Below are 17,179 nucleotides of genomic sequence, written 5' to 3'. Positions count from 1 at the left end.
GGCCAACGCACGAGTCGGCCTGTAACCGATGCAAGACGTTTCGTTCGACTCGACTTTTTTTTGAATTAGTTGAATTTGTCTACTCTGTCCGACTTTCCCTTATCCTGGAAGATCTGCTTCTCTTATCCTGGAAGGTCTCACTGACTCCCTTGTGCTAATTTTCCCCTCATCCCTATCCTGAGATTGTCTCATGATGCGTTTCCTCCATCCACGTCGTGTCATAGTATCATCATTTCCCTCATGACGTTTTTGAGGAGGTGGCATCAAAATTCGTAGTCGTAGTCATCATCTTCGTAAATTTCATAGTCGTCCGTCACGTCAGCGTCGGAATCGTCATTGCTATCAGTCTCTGTCGTGTCACCGTCCGTTTCTCCGGGTTCGTGTGGGTTGCCGTCCGCCTGGCGGTCGGCCTCGTTGTCATGGTTTTCCCGCAGACGCTCGTCTTCAGTGGTGTTGCTCACTTCTCCCCCCTTCTCCTTCTCCGTCAAAATCACCCGGACCGCTTTTTCTGCCGCACGACATCGGGCTTCGTCACGACAGCTCGCCTTGCGTGCAAACGCGATGACCCGCTCATCGTGACCAAACGTTACCTTGCACCGCCATCCGGAACGAGTCTCGCCCACGACCAGATCACATCCGAGCTTGACCTTGGACAATCTCTCTTCCGGGTGCATGACGTCGAGGTCCGGCTCCTGCGCGAATCGATCCAACAGGCCCATGAACCCCAATCTGTCGAGCACGGATTCACAACGGGTCAGATCACCCTTGGAGTCGATGAAGACCGCTGCCAGGACGGACTCGACGACGTCGGAATACGACTTTGGCGCTCGCAGGTGACTCAATTCGCTCCAGGGGAAGTGTCTGCGGCCACCAACCCCGAAGAGGCTGACCAAGATACTCTCTCGCCCTTCCTCGAACGCCTTCAAGGTGAACTCTCGTTGGTCAGCGTCCCGACTAATCCGTCGAATGTAGTCTGGCAGATAGTAAATTTCGGAGACTTCCCGCGCGGTGGTCTCGTGCGTTCGTACGTCGGTGTGAACCTCGACAGTTCGACGCTCGTGCGATGCCTCCAGGGCGAAAAAAGCAAGAGTCACATGGCTCACCAAGGCATGTCGACGGACCGTCATGGCTTCGGGGTCCAGTCTTAGGGGACTGTCGTAGAGCTTGGTCTTGACGATGTGGTCGAGGATGGCATCACCCAAGAACTCGAGACGCTCGTAGGACAAGACACCCGGTCGGAGTGACGATTGCGTCAAGGCCTCGAATAGCAACGAGGGGTGAGTGAATTTGTATCCGGTCAGTAATCGAAAATGGTCCAGGGTATTATCGAGGCCGGAGGACAGCGACGACGGGTCATCCTCTTTGATCTCCAGACGTGCCAGATTCTCGGATACCGGACGCCATTGCACCTCGCTCAGGAACAGCCGGAGAGCACCGACGACTTTCGCCTCGGACGTGCCAGTCGGAACGCCATCGCAATGGGCGGCGCCGATGAGAGCCTCGATGATGTCAGCCAGGGTCTTTCTCGACAGTTTTGTCTTGGACGAAATGGTCGTTTGATTGTTCGATGGGTTGACTCCAGCTTTCCACTGCGCCGAGGAGAATGCTCGCTGCGTCATGTACCGATCCAAACCCAGTTTGCGAGTGGTGCGCAGGAGGCGGCCGTTACTGACAAGACGGCCGCGGGCGGTGGTCAGTAAGCTCTCCGGGTGCGTAGGATTATCGACATATAATTGTAGACTGGCGTGGAGTTTCAAGAGATCATCACCCAGAAATTCTAGGCGCTGGTAATTTCTCGCAGAGGCAGCAGGCAGAGTGAGTGCTTCCGAAACCAGATCGATGTTTGTAAATTGAAGACCAGACAGAGGGCCTCTGCACGCCTCAGATGACCGCAAAGCAGTCTCAACCATATGGGTGATGGAAGGTGCAAACAGCATCATTTCGCCGTATCCTGGTGGCAAACTCATGACCACACAATCTTTGACCAATAACGTCCTCTGTTGAATTGGTTTTGTCAAGTTCGTGGGCGATGGTGGTGATAGGTACTCCAGCTTTCTCGTAATCGTTGATGCTGTGACGGTCAATGATTCAGGTTCAGCCTTCGCCCCCATGGTCAATGATGTTGCTCCCTGGGCCACAAGAACCAGTGGTGTCAAGCGGCTGCGGTCTCGGATGAGATACCTCTCACTCGCCAGTCCGCCGCCCTTCACGAGAAGTTCAAGCAAAGGCGTGCTGAGTGAATTTTCACTGTGCCAGTCTCGAAGAGAGTAAGACCCAATATCTGGGACAATCAAAAGTGGAAGTTGTTCTTTCGTGACGTCCCGGAGTCGTCGTTCTAAGACGCTCGTCAACAGGGAGAAGGTAATTTCCTGCGCAAGTGCAATTGGAATTCCAGACACAGGCTCCCCTTCGTTGATCGACGCCTGCGTGATTTTGTTTGCAGATATGTAGAGAGGAAAAGATATCGAGCCAAGCTTTGTGGGCAAGAGGATGAACATTCGTGGGTATGCGTCGGTCTCGTCCTGGATATGGAGTCGATGCGCAAACATTTCGGTGGATGACAGCCACTGTTCTGTAACTCGAGACCAGGGATCCCACTGAGCTTCCACAGCACATAGGCCGTCTGATACTGCACCAGACTTGGTCTTATATTTCCTTGCTTTGTTGCCATTGTTTGATCTCTCCAAGGGTAGTAAATGCTCAGTAACGAGTCCAGCTCGGTACAAAGCAAGATACGCCTGGTACGCAGCATCCCTCTTCGCCATTCTCTGAGTATACCAGGTCGACTCGGATTGGAATACCTGTAGCTCTGGTGCAAGGGAACTGGGGAGATAGACTTTGGCCGACAAGGGACCGCCAATCTCGCCCTCGATACAGTACGCCAATTCTGGTACCGCCATGCCCTCTTTTTGGGGTAGTTTCGCGCAAAAGTGTTGCAATCTCGGTTGAGCATTGTCATATGTCAATGTAGCACTGAAGGATTGAGTGAGCATATTGGAACAAGACATTCGGGTCACAGAAGAGCACTGACCCTGTTGAAGCGACACGGAATATATCGCTGCTAGACTCCTGTCGCATTTCAGCGGCTTGGAGTTCAGCCAAAGCATCGGCAGAATCTTCACATTCCTGCTTCATGGCCTGCTCTAATTTATCCCAACTCTTCATCTTGATGTCTGTTTCCTCAAGAGGGCGAAAGACGACAAACTTTGACTTTGCAGCGCGCGCACGTCCTCTACTCTGCACATAGCTGCGAAGATTTTTGCGTTCATCAAAGCAAATCACAAGATTCATCGCAGGAACATCGATACCTAGTCAATCCAAGTCAGAGGAATAGCCTAGAGCCTTCCAAGGAGATTACGGAAACCTACCTTCCTCAAGCACAGAAGTCGCAATACAAAGATTGAGCTCACCGCGTCGAAATCTTTCCAGACTCTTGGTTTGTACAGGAAGTTCGGTGAAATCAAACGGTCCTTGGTGTCCCGGGCTCGAGACACCAACAAAAGAGAAAGCCTGATACATTTGCATTCTGGGATGCCGGGTGATAACTTCGGTCAGAGCCCAGGCCGTGGCGCGTTTTTCAACAAAGACTAGGGCACGGAGTGTTGGGCGATATTCTTTTGCTAGATAATTGAGTAGTGCCTCAACTTTGGGTGAAAGGCAGCCTTCCATCAGTGCACCTGAATCCCTCAAGCCAATGACCTCGCTAACCGGCTGGAGTACTGAACTAAAAAACTGAGCTGTGCTGGTCAACGAAGTTTCCCCAGCATTGAGGCTCTTCTCTGCGGATGCCGACTTAAGGACTCTTCGTACGCAACTTGAAAGGTAGACATCGCAGGCCCAGCTTCCAAGACTTACATGTATAGCTCCACATGATCTGGCAAACGCTCGAAGCTCAGTAATGGCAGGGGTAGCATTCCGTCCAAGCATCTTTTTCAGTTTTTCCTGGGAGCTCGGGTCTGTCTTGCCTATTATGTATTGATAGAAAGGGTCACTATCCAACGATAATACTGAGACGGTTTTCTGAAGGAGAATCATCCACTCCGAGGCTCCAAGCAGACTCTCTGCGAACATAATCGTTTCAAGCTCTGGCATTCTGATGAGAGACGTATATTCTTCTACTTGTTGCGTTGGCATCTTGCACTTGGCTTTGAGGCTCGTCTCAAGTGTGCTCATTTCAGACACATTTCGCTTCGTGATGGGACTGGCAGAGAGTCCGAGGATGTGCGGTAGGCTATCGAGCGAGCCATGATAATGACGTTCCATGACTCGTTTCAAGGGAGAATCACCTACACAATGGTGTGCTTCATCAATGACAAGCAACGATATCTCTTTGAGGGACACGAAGCCGTAATCGAGAGCATCAAGAAGTATTTGAGGCGTTGAGACGACGACATCTATCTTGAAGAGCACCTTGTTCCATATGTCATTTGTTTTCCAGTGATCTGCATTGTCCATACCCGTAATCAACCGGAAGTTGAATGCAGGGAGCTGTTTTGAAAGGAAAAGGTGTTGTTGATAGGCCAAAACAACGCTCGGCGCTGTGAACCAAACGCGCTGCAAGAGAGATCAGCGTTCAAGATACGTTGTCAACGCAGGCACGATATAGCACAGACTTTACCGGTGGGGCGTTCAAGTTCAGCCTCGATCCGCAGTTTAGCCCTATGTTAGATGATCGGGTCAACGCAATGCAAACACTGGTAAGAAGGCAGAACTGCGGAACGCCAGAAAGGTTGTTCATAACTACTACCAAATGGGAAACTTACACTTGAGTCTTCCCGGTTCCGGTGCCCATCTATATATGTGTTAGATTGAGAAGAATGGAAGTGTCGAAAAGTTCCTACGACGGCAATAATGTTACCCTGAAGGCTTTGTTCGAACATCTCGATCTGGTAGGCATAGCTCCGTAAGGGCGTCTCGAGGACGTCGTCGGCCTCAGACTCGCTATCTGACCATGTTTCTTCTGATGCATGAGGCATGATCGAATGAAGATGATGAAAAGAAAGAGAGCGATGAAGTAGGCGAGAAGAGTGGCTACTGATGCACTCGTGAAAGAACGGATAAAAGGAGCCAGTGCATATCTGGGTGTGCAAGAGGTTGTGAACGCTAAAGAACAATCGCTACTTAAGCATTAGAGAAGAAGGAGACCACGAACGACGACGACTGAGATACAAGGTCTTGTGTTGAGAGGCACGACATGATGCTGTGGTCACCGATTTCAATTGAAGCCTCTCAAAACTTGGCAGTGGTTCGGAGCGGACAATCATTTCTCCGGCAAGGCTCCGATATGTCAGGTCTCAGGGATTGAAACAGCCCAGCCCGTCGCTATTTATCTTTGTATTCCACGCTTTTTCCATCCCAATCTCTACAAAGGTGTCACAGTGCTCATCGACTCATCTTTAAAGTCGACAAGTTCAAGTCTGAACTCTTGAGACACCATGGTCTCCAGTCATCCCCCCCTGGTCTTACAAGACAGCGTAAGATCAAAAAAGGACAAGTGAGGTTGTACAGGCTGGCCTCACTCCAAAAGCGCCTCAGTTTTGCTCTACCACTGAGCACATTATCTTTCCGGCATGGCTTGGCAAACTTGGGAGTAAGCGGTCAAATCGATTGCCCACAAACGCGTCATCACTCATTGCTATTTAACACATATCCATCATTTTCATGCCGCCTTGTGAATTTGAGAGCATTTCAGAGATTGTAAGAAACCAATCTGGTATTTTCAAGAAAAGTCTCCTCTCAACCGCGTATGTTCTCGTAGAATGCGGCACGAAACCGGCAGCCAATATCTCAGCCCTTTCGTCCCTGGTCAAAGCAGCGAACTGCCTCCGGTGGCTGCAGGCACAGCACCTTTGCCCACAGTCACAGTGGTAGAACACGACCCCTCATGGCCGTCAAAGTTTCAGGAGATATTGCAGAAGCTGGAGGGTTATCTATCTACTTCAGGGGTGAGATACACTGCCATCGAACACGTCGGTAGTACGGCAGTGCCTGGACTTGCCGCAAAACCCAACATCGACATTATCATCGAAGTACCTGATGCCGAGAACGCTGCCAAAGCGAAGGAAGCTCTCATACATGAGCCATCCCCTGAAGAACACTACAAATGTTGGGGAGATGGTGGCATCAAAGGCAGAATCAGCATGAAGCCTCATAGCCGCAATGAGGCACTAGAACAGAGCGTCTACATAATCAACCAGCAGGATTCTGACGGCAGAATGATAGCGCGTTGTCACCGGGCTCTCCGCGATACCCTCAGAATGCCACAGCATGAAGCACTAAGAGCGGAGTATGGCCGACTCAAAGTTCACCTTGCCTACTCAAGCATCGATGGGGTTGATTATGGACAGAAGAAGAATCCACTTATTCGAAGAATTCTACAAGCAGCTGGTTGGACGGACGAGGATATTGACAAGAAGGAATGTCTCGACTACCGGATCCCAGGAGACTATGACCTACCATACTGAGAAGCTCTCTAACACTCTTGCAATTCTACAAGCCAAGATTCTCGCAGAGGCTTGTCGGCCAACTGGTCGATATTCAAACACTCCTTGACATCTTCTGAATCACCCCAGAGCCTTCAGGATATCGGTGGAATTCCCCAGAAACCCTAAATCGAAAGTCAGTCCTCGTCTTGACTGAGAAGGAAGCGAACTTACCATAACCTTGCGCATTGTATCTGGTCATCTCCTGTGCGAAGGGAGGACTGGTTGACTGGCTGATATCGTCGACATAAATCACATCATACCCTTGGAAAGCAATTGTTAGTCGAGTGCTATTTTCTCGCCGTTGTTACAATGGCTCACCTTTGAAATACGCATCCACGAGTGTTGACCAGACACATTGGTCAGCGTTGACACCGCCGAAGAAGAGAGTCGACATCTCATTCTCTTGCAACCACAATCCCAAGGGGGTCTGAGGACCCCAAAGCCCTGATAGTCGATTTTTGTTGAACCACAAATCTGTGCCAGCGGCGATCCCTTCGTTCTTCATCGCGCCCAAAACACCATAGGGCTCAGCATTCCATGCTCCCCGCATCAATTTCCGGCCAACGTGGATCGTCGTCCCATTCTCATGGATGGTGCCCATGTCGCTGCCGAAGGTCTCATTCGCCAAGTCCGAACCGTTGTTGCTGAAGCCAGCCTTGAACGCAGGTGGAATAGTCAGCAGATCGTACTCCGTCAGGCCCCAATTGACCCAGAGAACCTTCATGCCGTGCTTGCGAAAGCCTTTGATCATGTTGACAGTGGGATCGACCGCTCCACGGCCCTTGGTCGCCTTGGGAGACAAGTCCGGATGGAGGAAGAAGTTTTGCATGTCGATAATGACCAATGCAGAGCGATTTGGCTCAATCTTGATAGATGCATCAACCATGGGCAGCACTTTTGGAGAAGTCACTGCGGCTCTGTCACTGCGTGTCAAGTCGAATGTACCATTGGGGAGCTTAACCCAGTAGTTGTAGTAGTTGCCCAGAGTTGTGGTAGCAGCGTCAAAACCATCGCCCACCATGCCATATTCCTGTCGCGCATGTAGGTCAGCTGGGATGGCAGCGGTGAGGGCATTGAACAGTAAGGTAAGCCAACAGAGGCGAGGGCCTTTGAACAATGCAGGGATTGTCATGGTGAGTTTCGTAACAAGGCTGAGGTGATTCAGGGGATCGTCCGGTGTTTCTGCGAAGAGGGAGAAGAAGACCTTTGTGATGATCTGTGGTCCCCAGGACTTTCACTCGCCTTTTATACAGTTTCGAGGCTTCAAAGACGCTCTGGCCGGTCGTATGCCGACACCAACGGAGATGCGCATCTGTTGTGCGTGCAACAGTATGAAGGGCCAAGGAAGGACTCAACCGAAACAGGCAGGTGAGGGTCTTCGAGATAAGAGATAGGGCACCAGCACGAGTATCAAGAGAACAAGTCTTGTACTTCTCCGCACAGCGCTACTGGTCGCTGCTCCCTGGTTGATCATAGCCGCCCCTTTGGATTTCCTTTCCCACCCAGTCAACACGCCGAATCATGGCATATGGCGGCTGACAAAGAGCGGTGTCATTCGGTGAGGAAGGTCGGTCTCCAATCCCCGGAGGCACGGGGAACGCCTTCGTGCCTGAGACCGTTGATTTGAGGAACGGAAGCGTTGCCTCATGTTTCGATCGGTTCGCATCGTTGTGGCTGAGTTCACTGACGACGGTAGCGAATTGACCTTCAACTGCAATATCCTACAACATCTGAGCGATACCTCGATGAACTCAGTCACACGGACGTCACTGATCTTCTGCGGCATTTATTCTCGTGGCCGGTGCGGAGAACGGTACTTTACATCTCATACCCCCATACTCCCTCCGTGCCAGGAAATACATTCCCCGGATCAGGCGGCTAAGGTGGAACGCCCGGCTTGTATCAGCCTCTCAGTGCATCAAAGCCAAACTTCTTATATACTTGTTAAATATCAAAAATCCTTACAACCCGTCGTATCCAGCATCCGTTATCATCCTTGAGATCCGACAGCATGACGAATGCACCACCGTTGAAGCGTCGGCGTGTTACTCGTGCATGCGACAGCTGCCGCAGCCTTAAGGCCAAAGTGAGTGCACGATCTCTCTGGAACCAACCCGGAAGAAAGCTGACATGTTGCCTACCTAGTGTGACGGAGTCCAGCCTACCTGTGGCCGTTGCGATGGCTATGGTTACGCCTGTACCTGGAACGAAGGCGGTCGCCGAAAGGAATTCAACGCCACAAACCGTGTCGGTCTCGAATCACTTTCAATGGAGACCCAGATGTTGAGAGATGCAATCGTCGCGTATAACGATCTCGTCAAAGACCTCCGACCGGCCCTCTCGCCAGATGATCGGAAAATTATCGATGTCCGTCTTGCATCTATCCAGTTCCCGGACTCTTTGACAGAACTGTCTGGAAACGGTGCGCCAAAAATAGCGGCACCCGCAGAGAAGCTGGGGGCTGAACATGATCCCTCTCTCCTTTCGCAGCGATTTTTGGGTGAAGCCAGTGACATCCACTTCTTCCATGCAGTCGAATCTGCCTTTTGCCAACACCATGAGTTGGGACAGGATGTGACAGCAGAGACCTCCGATGCAAGAGTCGAAAGTTACGAACAAGAGTGCAGACGACATCAAGCCTCGTCACAGAACCAGGGTCATCATTTCCCACGCAGGACAACTGCCGACAAGTTCGTCAACATATATTTCTCGACCATCCATAATGCTTATCCTTTCATCTCGGAGCCAGACTTCAGAGAGACGTACGAGTCATTCTGGCAACAGGAATCTTTGGGGAGGATTTCCGGGCCCTGGTTATCGATGTTATGTAAGTAGATACCTCAGACAGTATCCCATGCCTCGCGCGGCACTACCACGAATGTGTCACCCGAAATGCAATTCTCGACCCTGCTTGTGTATTCAGGCCTCGAGAGGTTTCCGCCAGTATTTTGGGCTGATTATGTCGTTAGTGACCATTTTCGCTATCGGCGCTTGCTACGAGGGCATTGCTGAGCCCGAAGACCAAGACGTTGATGGTCCTGAAATGTCTCTCCAACATCAGCGATATTTCGAGCATGCGACGGCCATTGCCCAAAAGTACACCTCTAAGCACACTGTTGATTTCGTTTGTGCTCTCCTGGCACAATGTTTTTATCTTCTGGCTACTTGTCAGACGGATCGCTGTTGGACAACATTGGGACTTGCCGTTCGTATCGCTCAGAGTATCGGCCTCCACGTCGAAGATGAGCGTTGTCCGGACCTTGGTCGCAGTTTGGCGGCGCCTCGAGAGCAACGTCGACGAGTTTGGTACTCCATCTTCATCCTCGATCGTCTCGTGGCAATGCAATTGGGACGTCCGCCCGCCATCTGTGACGGTAACTTCAACGTAAGGCTACCCTCGCGGCAATCTGACACCGATTTGGTGGACGTCACGAGTCAGGGCGATAGCCACGGTCAGTACTGGGCTGGTGATTACTTTATCGCCATGATAGCATTCTCGGAGATCATCGGTAAAGTCTTCAACAACCTTTATGGCCCTAGGAAAAGTGATGATGCCGCTTCGACTTTGTCGACCATCGACCGCTTGAACCCCGAGCTGTTGCAGTGGCGGTCGAACCTACCACGGAATCTCCGGTTTGATCTCTCGCATACCTTTGAAAAGTCAACAGTCTATAAGCGACAGGTATGTGACCCCTTCCTTAATCCCGCTGTTGAAGACTATCAAGTGACACCATCAACAGCGGAACATGCTTGCCATGAAGTTCTACAATTTACAAGCGCTGATCCATCGACCTTTCCTGGCCCCCAGCAAGATACCGGGGTCATGTCCAACTTCTTCCGCGTTCTACCAAACAGAGGGTAGGAGGATCACTTTGTCAAAACGAACTTGCGTCATGTCTGCGCAACATACTGCAAAGCTACTCCACAACCTCGAGGACAAAAAGAGCCTTGTGTATGGGTTTCCCTGGTGGCAGATGATCTCTTGTCTCCTTTGCGCGAGTTCGATCCTCCTAGTCGCCCCCATGTGTGCAGATCCGGACACGGATAAAGAACCGTTCAAAGAAATTGATTGGACGGCTGTTGATGAAGACGCCGACGTTTGCCTGAAGGTCTTTGAGGCCCTTAGCCCCAACTCCAACGCTGCGAGATTGGCGAGTGACATGATGCAGAGACTCAGGAAGACGAGGATGATGTCTCAAGGTTGGTCCCTTACCTATAATCTTTCGGAGTCAAGAGAGCCGTACTTACTGGCGATGTCTGCGTATTTCAGGGAGATCAACAGATTGTTCGGAGATGGAGCTCATGCTCACACCGATGGTCGAGGGCGGGTCCGACACCGTGGCAGATCCATCCAATTTCTTCGATCCTGCTATTCCCTCCAGTATGGATCTGATCGTGCCGAGTCAAGACTCATTCAACCTCATGTTCCAGGGCATGCCGTATGAAGTCTCGGAGCCGATCATGTGTAAGTCTCACTTCCCAATGCTCCCTAGACCATGTGGAATGTTTAGAGCAATGAATGTTTCCGCTGGGTTGCACACTCCGTTCGTGCTTCCTTTGAGCGTTTCTTCCCATTGTCACAGACTGACGTTCGATATTCGCTTGCAGGGTCAGCACAATTCGTGAATACGGCATACAATCCCTTCTTGACTCGCTCAGGATCTTGAACGCCGGGACCAAGCGTGCGGTAAGGAATGAAGGGGATGGCAAAGGATAAATCCAGGAGCTCAGAGCCTGGAGTGTCAGTCAGAGCCACCTAAACCACCCGTCTGACCCGGTTGTCTGTCGGATGTGGAGTGTTGTATTTGCATCAATGCATACTGCATGCCCGTTCAGAGTGGCATAAGCAGCCTTCCAACCGGCGAGACAGGAATGGACCAGCAGACAGCGACTCGGTGACTCCCTGAAGACTTCCACATCCAGGATTTGATAAGAGTCAAGTCGTATGACCGGAACAGAGGGAGCTGTTGACTGTCCGTCTCTGCCGTACTCCGGCGCGGAAGTATTCACCCCGGCCTCGTATGGATCGTAATTGTGTACCCTTACTACTACTACCATGTCTACTGCTCACCAGTCGACGAGGCTACTTCCCAGCCTTGGACGCGCACGGCCCACAAGAATCATGGAATTGTTAGCAATTATACCAGGGAATTTTGCCTCATCAGTGAAGTTTTGTTTCCTTTGGTTTTGCCCGTAGCAGGTCACGATAGGGGAGGATTTGTCCGGACATGAAGTACCTGCCACTACCTAGGTAGGATTTCGCCATGGAGGGACTACCCCAGGGTCTCTTGAGATCCCGCCTGAACCGGGCGGAGAAGCTGATCACCCGCTGAAGAACACCCGCTCCACCACCCCTGGTCACCTGCCGCAAGGTCATTGACCTCTTACAACAGCCAGCACACCAACAAGTGAGGTTCTCCTCATCCAGCCGCTTCCATGCATATATGCTCTGCCTTGTCGCCTCCTTCGGGGCTTCTTGGACCACATAACCGGCATCGAAAAGCAAAGTTCGAAGCATTCATCGTCACCAGAATCTCCATGGCACTTTCCATCTGCCTTACTCACGATGAAAGGAAGCCAATAACACCTGGCTCGGTGGTTCTGGGCGTGGTCAAACTCAGGATACACGAGGACCAAATCATTGAGTCTCTGGAAATTGACTTCAAAGGCCTGACAAAGGTCTTTCTGAAGCAAAACTATGGCGACCTGGCGGCATCGCGGGCAGATTACCTTTCCAAAGGCTACCTCTTCAGTCGCCACCAGAATCTCTACAGCGGAGGAGGATGTGTCCAGCGCAAGGGGGCGTACGCGTGGCCATTTGCATTTCGGGTTCCGTTATTTGCAGCTCCACGAATCTTGCCATCCGGGTCAAAGGACTTGTTCAATTCGACGGTCCCATGGAGGGGCGACCTGGTCGTGGACAAGCGACCTCACCCTCTGCCACCGAGCATGGTGCATACGGGCAGGTTCCTCTGCAGTGTGCACTACTTTCTCGAAGCGACCCTCGTTCAACGACCTGCTGAAATCAATGGCGCAAAAGGGACGAGCACGAAGGTCCAGGCGTCACGAAACATACCCATCCAGAGCCTGGATATGACCCCTCGGGCCGAAGGTGACTGGCCGTACGTCATCCATCGTCGCAGAATGCGTTGTGCTTCTACAGGAGCTCACATCCACACTGCGCTTCGTCGGATCACCCTTCTTCCAGCAAAGGCCCTGGGAGTGTCCGCTGGGTGTGAAACAGAACTTTGCTTTTCGGTCTTGTTACCTCAGAGGATAGACTCCGGGGGGAAGTCACCACTTTACATCCCTGTCTCTTGCTCAATACAACCATCATCGGCAGTACAGAGCTCAGGACCGGCATCAGCTGTGATGGAACGATCTTTGGAGTCTATCGAACTCTTCTTCAAGCTGTCCCTGATCCGGCTTACTCAAGCGAGAGCAGGATGTCACACCAGCTCATCAAGCAAACGAATCTTCATGCGAAAAGGATCGGCGACGATGCCTGTCTCCAGCCTCGCTTCACCTACTACCACTTTGGCGGAAACAGACACAAGGACAAATACGTCAGCGTTCTCCGTCAACCTTGGCGACATGGCAGACCTGTCGGTTCCCACAGAGCTATTGGTTGCAGACTTTTCAACTTACAATATCGCTCAATCGCACAGCTTCGAGGTCATTTTTCGCGTCAGATATGCGGGGAAGAAGCACAGGGTTGCCCTTCGATGGGTGCCTGTCAGTGTTGTGCCACGATCTGAAGACAACCTCGAGAGGCGACTGTTGAGCGCAGGAGTGGAGGAGGATGATGTATGGGGATGTGATTCGGTGGGCATCCCGTGGCGAGAGTATGCCGCGACCAGGTCTGGTGGGATGCGAGAAGGTCTTGAAGCCTGGGTGGAAGAGTATGATGAGAGCGACGAGGACGATGGTCCAAAGACCCCACCTCCAATGTATACAGCGTGAAGATATCCGTACAATGAACAGATAAAAGAGTTGGCTTGCAAAGTACAAATTGTACAGTGTGTCAGCTAGACAGAACCTTGTCCTCCTTTTCCGTACAACTTGAGACTGCTGGAGGGGAGTGACAAGGATGCGAAGTGGATGGTGTGGTGAGGCTGACTGTCCCTCTCTGTTCGGGGCTTGCGAGGCTGCGTCAGTCCCAATTGACATTAGCGTGATTGAAGTGCGCATCTTTGAAGCCCATCGACGTCATATATCACCAGAATGAAATCGTCACAAATACGCTCTCCAAGCTTTCTTTTTCCAAGACCTTAGGAGTGACAGAGTATCAAGTACTTTGTCGATCACGACACGAGTCCTACCACAATCTACTCGGTACCGGTCACCAAACGAATGCCAAAAGTGCTACATTTACGAAGCTGCACTGTCCATCCAAACCTGACTGCGCGCCTTCATTCCACAAACACCACCACCACCAGCCAAACCCTCTCAACCCGAAGACCCCTTCTGACTCGCACAAATTCAATCCGCGCCTCACCGTCAGTTTCCGTCACGACTCGGAGACCTTACCGGACCACCTCGCCCACCATGTCCGACGACGCCAGCTACACTTCATTTCTGGAAAAGGCCAACGCCTCTCCTCAATCGCAGTCACAGGGTAAAACGCACGAACAGGCTTCTTCGACCTCGGAACGACGTACTCAGTTCGACCCTTCCACATCGACAGCCTCCGAATCCGCTCTGCCTGCATCCCTGCGATCACTCCCCGACACGACCTACACGTCAGACACCGACTCACCCTTTGAACCCGTGGTGTTTGACTACGCAGACTCGGCCCTCCCGACCGCCCAACAGTTCCAAAAGTGTCTGCAACGCAAAACCCACGGCGCCGCGTCTTCCGGATCGGTCGAAGAGTTGAGCACGTCCGAATTCGACCCGCGAGGCGAGTACAAGGACATCATCGTCCGTGTGGAACAGGCCGGCAAGAGTTCAAAAGTCAGAGTGTTCAGGGTGGAGGTCGGTGCCACGAGGGTCGAGTACTACATCATCACGGTGGGTGACAGGATGTTGGTCGGAGTGGTGACAAAGGCCGTGGAGAGTTGAAAAAAAAGGCGTCCTGTCTCTGCCCACACAAAAACACTTTTCAAATAACATTGTACACGGAGTAGCCAAAAGGTGTTTTGAACATGACGTCTCGGATCAGTAACAATACGAGAAACCCAATGGAACACTCCATAGTCCATACGAGTTGGAAAGCATTAATCTTCTCGGACACGACCGTAATAGTAGTAATGGCAATGGGCGCAAAGAAAACAAAAGTCTTGGTCTTCTAACTTGTAGACATCTAGTAGAGCCCCCGAACATATATTTCCATCGATGAAACTTGAACGATGTTTCAGATCAGATGAGAAGGGAAAGGAAATCTTTATGTTCCCGTAGTAAGGAGTACGTACCATCTCCTGCATTGGCGAAAACGATGGCAAATATTGAAGTTCTGGCGCTGAAAAATGGTTGTTGATCAAGGCTGCTCCAGTAGTGCATATGTTTGGATATACGGACCGCGGAGGGAGACAGACCTCTTTCAGACAGAGAGGTATAGCCACTTCTCAACCTCTTCGATAACATAACAGATACCTCTACTCCGAACGACAGAAGTAATTACTCTAATCATCGAGCAGGTTTGGCTCGCCGTTGACTTGTTTTCCACCATCCTCGTTATCTCTGGTGTCCTTTTTAGCCCTCCTCTCCTTGCCGTGGCTCTTTCTCGCGTAGAACTCGTCCAAAATCTTCGGGTTGACACGGTTGAGCAGTTCCTTGGGGAAAATACGAAGCAAATTCCAGCCAAGATCCAGACTGTCAAAGATCGATCGCTTGTCGTACGGGCTTTGTGAAATGAATTGCTTCTCGAACTTTTCGAGGAACTCCAGCGACAACTTATCTTCGGAACTCAGTGCTTCGTCACCAACGACAGCTTTCATCGCAGCAGCATCTCGACCAATGGCATATTTGGCGTACAGTTGGTTCGACACGTCACCGTGGTCTTTTCTGGTCAATCCTTCACCAATGGCAGACTTCATCAATCGAGACAACGACGGCAGGACGTTGATGGGTGGGTAGATACCCTTGTTGTACAGTTGTCGATCGACGAAGATCTGGCCCTCCGTGATGTAACCAGTCAGGTCAGGGATAGGGTGGGTAATATCGTCGTTAGGCATGGTCAGAATGGGGATTTGTGTGATGGATCCATTTCGACCTTCGACACGACCGGCTCGCTCGTAGATGGTGGACAAGTCAGTATACATGTAACCGGGGTAACCACGTCGACCAGGAACTTCTTCTCGTGCAGCAGACACTTCTCGGAGAGCATCGCAGTAGGCCGAGAGATCTGTGAGGATGACCAACACGTGCTTTTCGAGTTGATAGGCGTAGTATTCTGCGGTTGTCAGGGCAAGTCGAGGTGTGATGATACGTTCAATGGTAGGATCGTTGGCCAAGTTCAAAAACAGTGTGACACGCTCCATTGAGCCGTTCTCTTCAAAGTCTCGGGTGAAGAAACGTGCGGTTTCCATGTTGACACCCATAGCGGCAAAGACAATCGAAAAGTTCTCCTCGTGGCCATCGTGGACACCCTTGTTGGGTTGGTGCACCAGACCAGCCTGCCGACAAATCTGAGCTGCAATTTCGTTGTGAGGCAGACCAGCTGCAGAGAAGATGGGAATCTTCTGTCCTCGAGCGACCGAGTTCATCGTGTCAATGGCCGAGATACCTGTGGAAATCATTTCTTCGGGATAAACCTTTAGCCGAGTCAGTATCCTGGACAGCACCACCACCAGCAATGTGACCAGCATACCCGTGAATATGGATTGATGGGACTGCCGTTGATATCAAGATAATCCTCCGCCAGCACTTTAGGACCCTTGTCTATAGCTCTTCCAGAACCGTCAAAGATTCGACCAAGCATGTCTTCTGAGACACCGATCTTCAAGCTGTGGCCTGTGAATTCGACTTTTGTCTGCGAATGTATAAGCACATTTTACGAGTGTCTGAGCGTAGTTGTATACCTTCTTCACGTCGATACCAGTTGTTCCTTCAAACACTTGCACAACGGCTCTGTTTCCTATTCCCAAATGTCAATCTTTCCCGTTCCTCGTGATGCCTGCGCATTGGTCCTACACACCTCTTGCTTCCAGAACTTGACCAGACCTCGACGAGCCATCGGGTAGTGTCAGACTGACAATCTCGTTGTATCTAGGGAATTTGACCTAGACCGACACTCATCAGTAAACCGCACGTTGAAGGCGCCCGTCGTGGTCTGAAGACATACATTGTCAAGAACGACCAGGGGTCCATTGACACCGCTGATTGTGTTGTATGTCAATCTCGGCTTTACACTAGCCATACGGTGATCTGAGTGAGCCATGACTGGCGGCGTGTGGGAGGGTGGTCGAGGGTTAGCAAAGGCAGACGGTATTGCTGTGCTGAGTATCGGACAGCTGTGCACAAGAAATTCAATGGAAAAACAACGAATCGGCTAAACAACGATAATGCAGGTCGAGCCTACGAGTAGCTTGGGGAGGATCTTGACGAGTTGAATCGGCGCCAAAAGATCCAAATGGGTTTGCGGGAATCTGGTCTAAAAGAAGCTGCAGCTGCCCATGCACCTCGATATTGCCAGCTGCCAATGACGATGCAACCGCAGCCAAGATAACGATTCGTTTCACGTGATTGAGATA

The 17,179-nt window shown here is 51.2% G+C and overlaps 7 protein-coding genes across 7 annotated transcripts; 4 read left to right on the top strand and 3 right to left on the bottom strand.

Annotated features, from left to right (window-relative positions):
- Nucleotides 1-68: 68 nt before the first annotated feature.
- On the bottom strand, nt 69-5,165 carry PV06_08510 (uncharacterized protein). Its single transcript, XM_016409856.1, has 6 exons — nt 4,842-5,165; nt 4,764-4,792; nt 4,614-4,659; nt 3,369-4,554; nt 3,032-3,308; nt 69-2,973 (listed from the first exon to the last, which is right to left on the bottom strand). The coding sequence occupies exons 1-6, from the start codon at nt 4,974-4,976 to the stop codon at nt 264-266; spliced, it is 4,383 nt and encodes a 1,460-aa protein (XP_016260164.1). The 5' UTR covers nt 4,977-5,165; the 3' UTR covers nt 69-263.
- Nucleotides 5,166-5,759: 594 nt separating this feature from the next.
- On the top strand, nt 5,760-6,464 carry PV06_08509 (uncharacterized protein; the record flags this gene model as incomplete). The annotated part of the gene is made up of 1 exon (XM_016409855.1): nt 5,760-6,464. The coding sequence occupies one exon, from the start codon at nt 5,760-5,762 to the stop codon at nt 6,462-6,464; it is 705 nt and encodes a 234-aa protein (XP_016260163.1).
- Nucleotides 6,333-8,280, bottom strand: PV06_08508 (uncharacterized protein). Its single transcript, XM_016409854.1, has 3 exons — nt 6,804-8,280; nt 6,657-6,746; nt 6,333-6,607 (listed from the first exon to the last, which is right to left on the bottom strand). Exons 1-3 carry the CDS (start codon nt 7,615-7,617, stop codon nt 6,564-6,566), a joined length of 948 nt encoding a protein of 315 aa, XP_016260162.1. The 5' UTR covers nt 7,618-8,280; the 3' UTR covers nt 6,333-6,563.
- Nucleotides 8,281-8,496: 216 nt separating this feature from the next.
- On the top strand, nt 8,497-11,152 carry PV06_08507 (uncharacterized protein; the record flags this gene model as incomplete). The annotated part of the gene is made up of 6 exons (XM_016409853.1): nt 8,497-8,571; nt 8,631-9,312; nt 9,455-10,167; nt 10,226-10,685; nt 10,756-10,950; nt 11,094-11,152. 6 exons carry the CDS (start codon nt 8,497-8,499, stop codon nt 11,150-11,152), a joined length of 2,184 nt encoding a protein of 727 aa, XP_016260161.1.
- An 871-nt stretch (nt 11,153-12,023) lies between these two features.
- Nucleotides 12,024-13,448, top strand: PV06_08506 (uncharacterized protein; the record flags this gene model as incomplete). The annotated part of the gene is made up of 1 exon (XM_016409852.1): nt 12,024-13,448. The coding sequence occupies one exon, from the start codon at nt 12,024-12,026 to the stop codon at nt 13,446-13,448; it is 1,425 nt and encodes a 474-aa protein (XP_016260160.1).
- A 294-nt stretch (nt 13,449-13,742) lies between these two features.
- PV06_08505 (uncharacterized protein) lies at nt 13,743-15,001 on the top strand. Its single transcript, XM_016409851.1, has one exon. The coding sequence runs from the start codon at nt 13,839-13,841 to the stop codon at nt 14,547-14,549; it is 711 nt and encodes a 236-aa protein (XP_016260159.1). The 5' UTR covers nt 13,743-13,838; the 3' UTR covers nt 14,550-15,001.
- Nucleotides 14,752-17,079, bottom strand: PV06_08504 (V-type proton ATPase subunit B). Its single transcript, XM_016409850.1, has 5 exons — nt 16,771-17,079; nt 16,624-16,708; nt 16,508-16,563; nt 16,297-16,458; nt 14,752-16,240 (listed from the first exon to the last, which is right to left on the bottom strand). Exons 1-5 carry the CDS (start codon nt 16,864-16,866, stop codon nt 15,110-15,112), a joined length of 1,530 nt encoding a protein of 509 aa, XP_016260158.1. The 5' UTR covers nt 16,867-17,079; the 3' UTR covers nt 14,752-15,109.
- Between the last annotated feature and the right edge of the window lie 100 nt (nt 17,080-17,179).

This window comes from Exophiala oligosperma (genome assembly GCF_000835515.1).
Source record: "Exophiala oligosperma strain CBS 72588 unplaced genomic scaffold supercont1.8, whole genome shotgun sequence".
Classification (NCBI taxonomy): domain Eukaryota; kingdom Fungi; phylum Ascomycota; class Eurotiomycetes; order Chaetothyriales; family Herpotrichiellaceae; genus Exophiala; species Exophiala oligosperma.
This window is presented reverse-complemented; position numbering and strand designations above follow the sequence as displayed.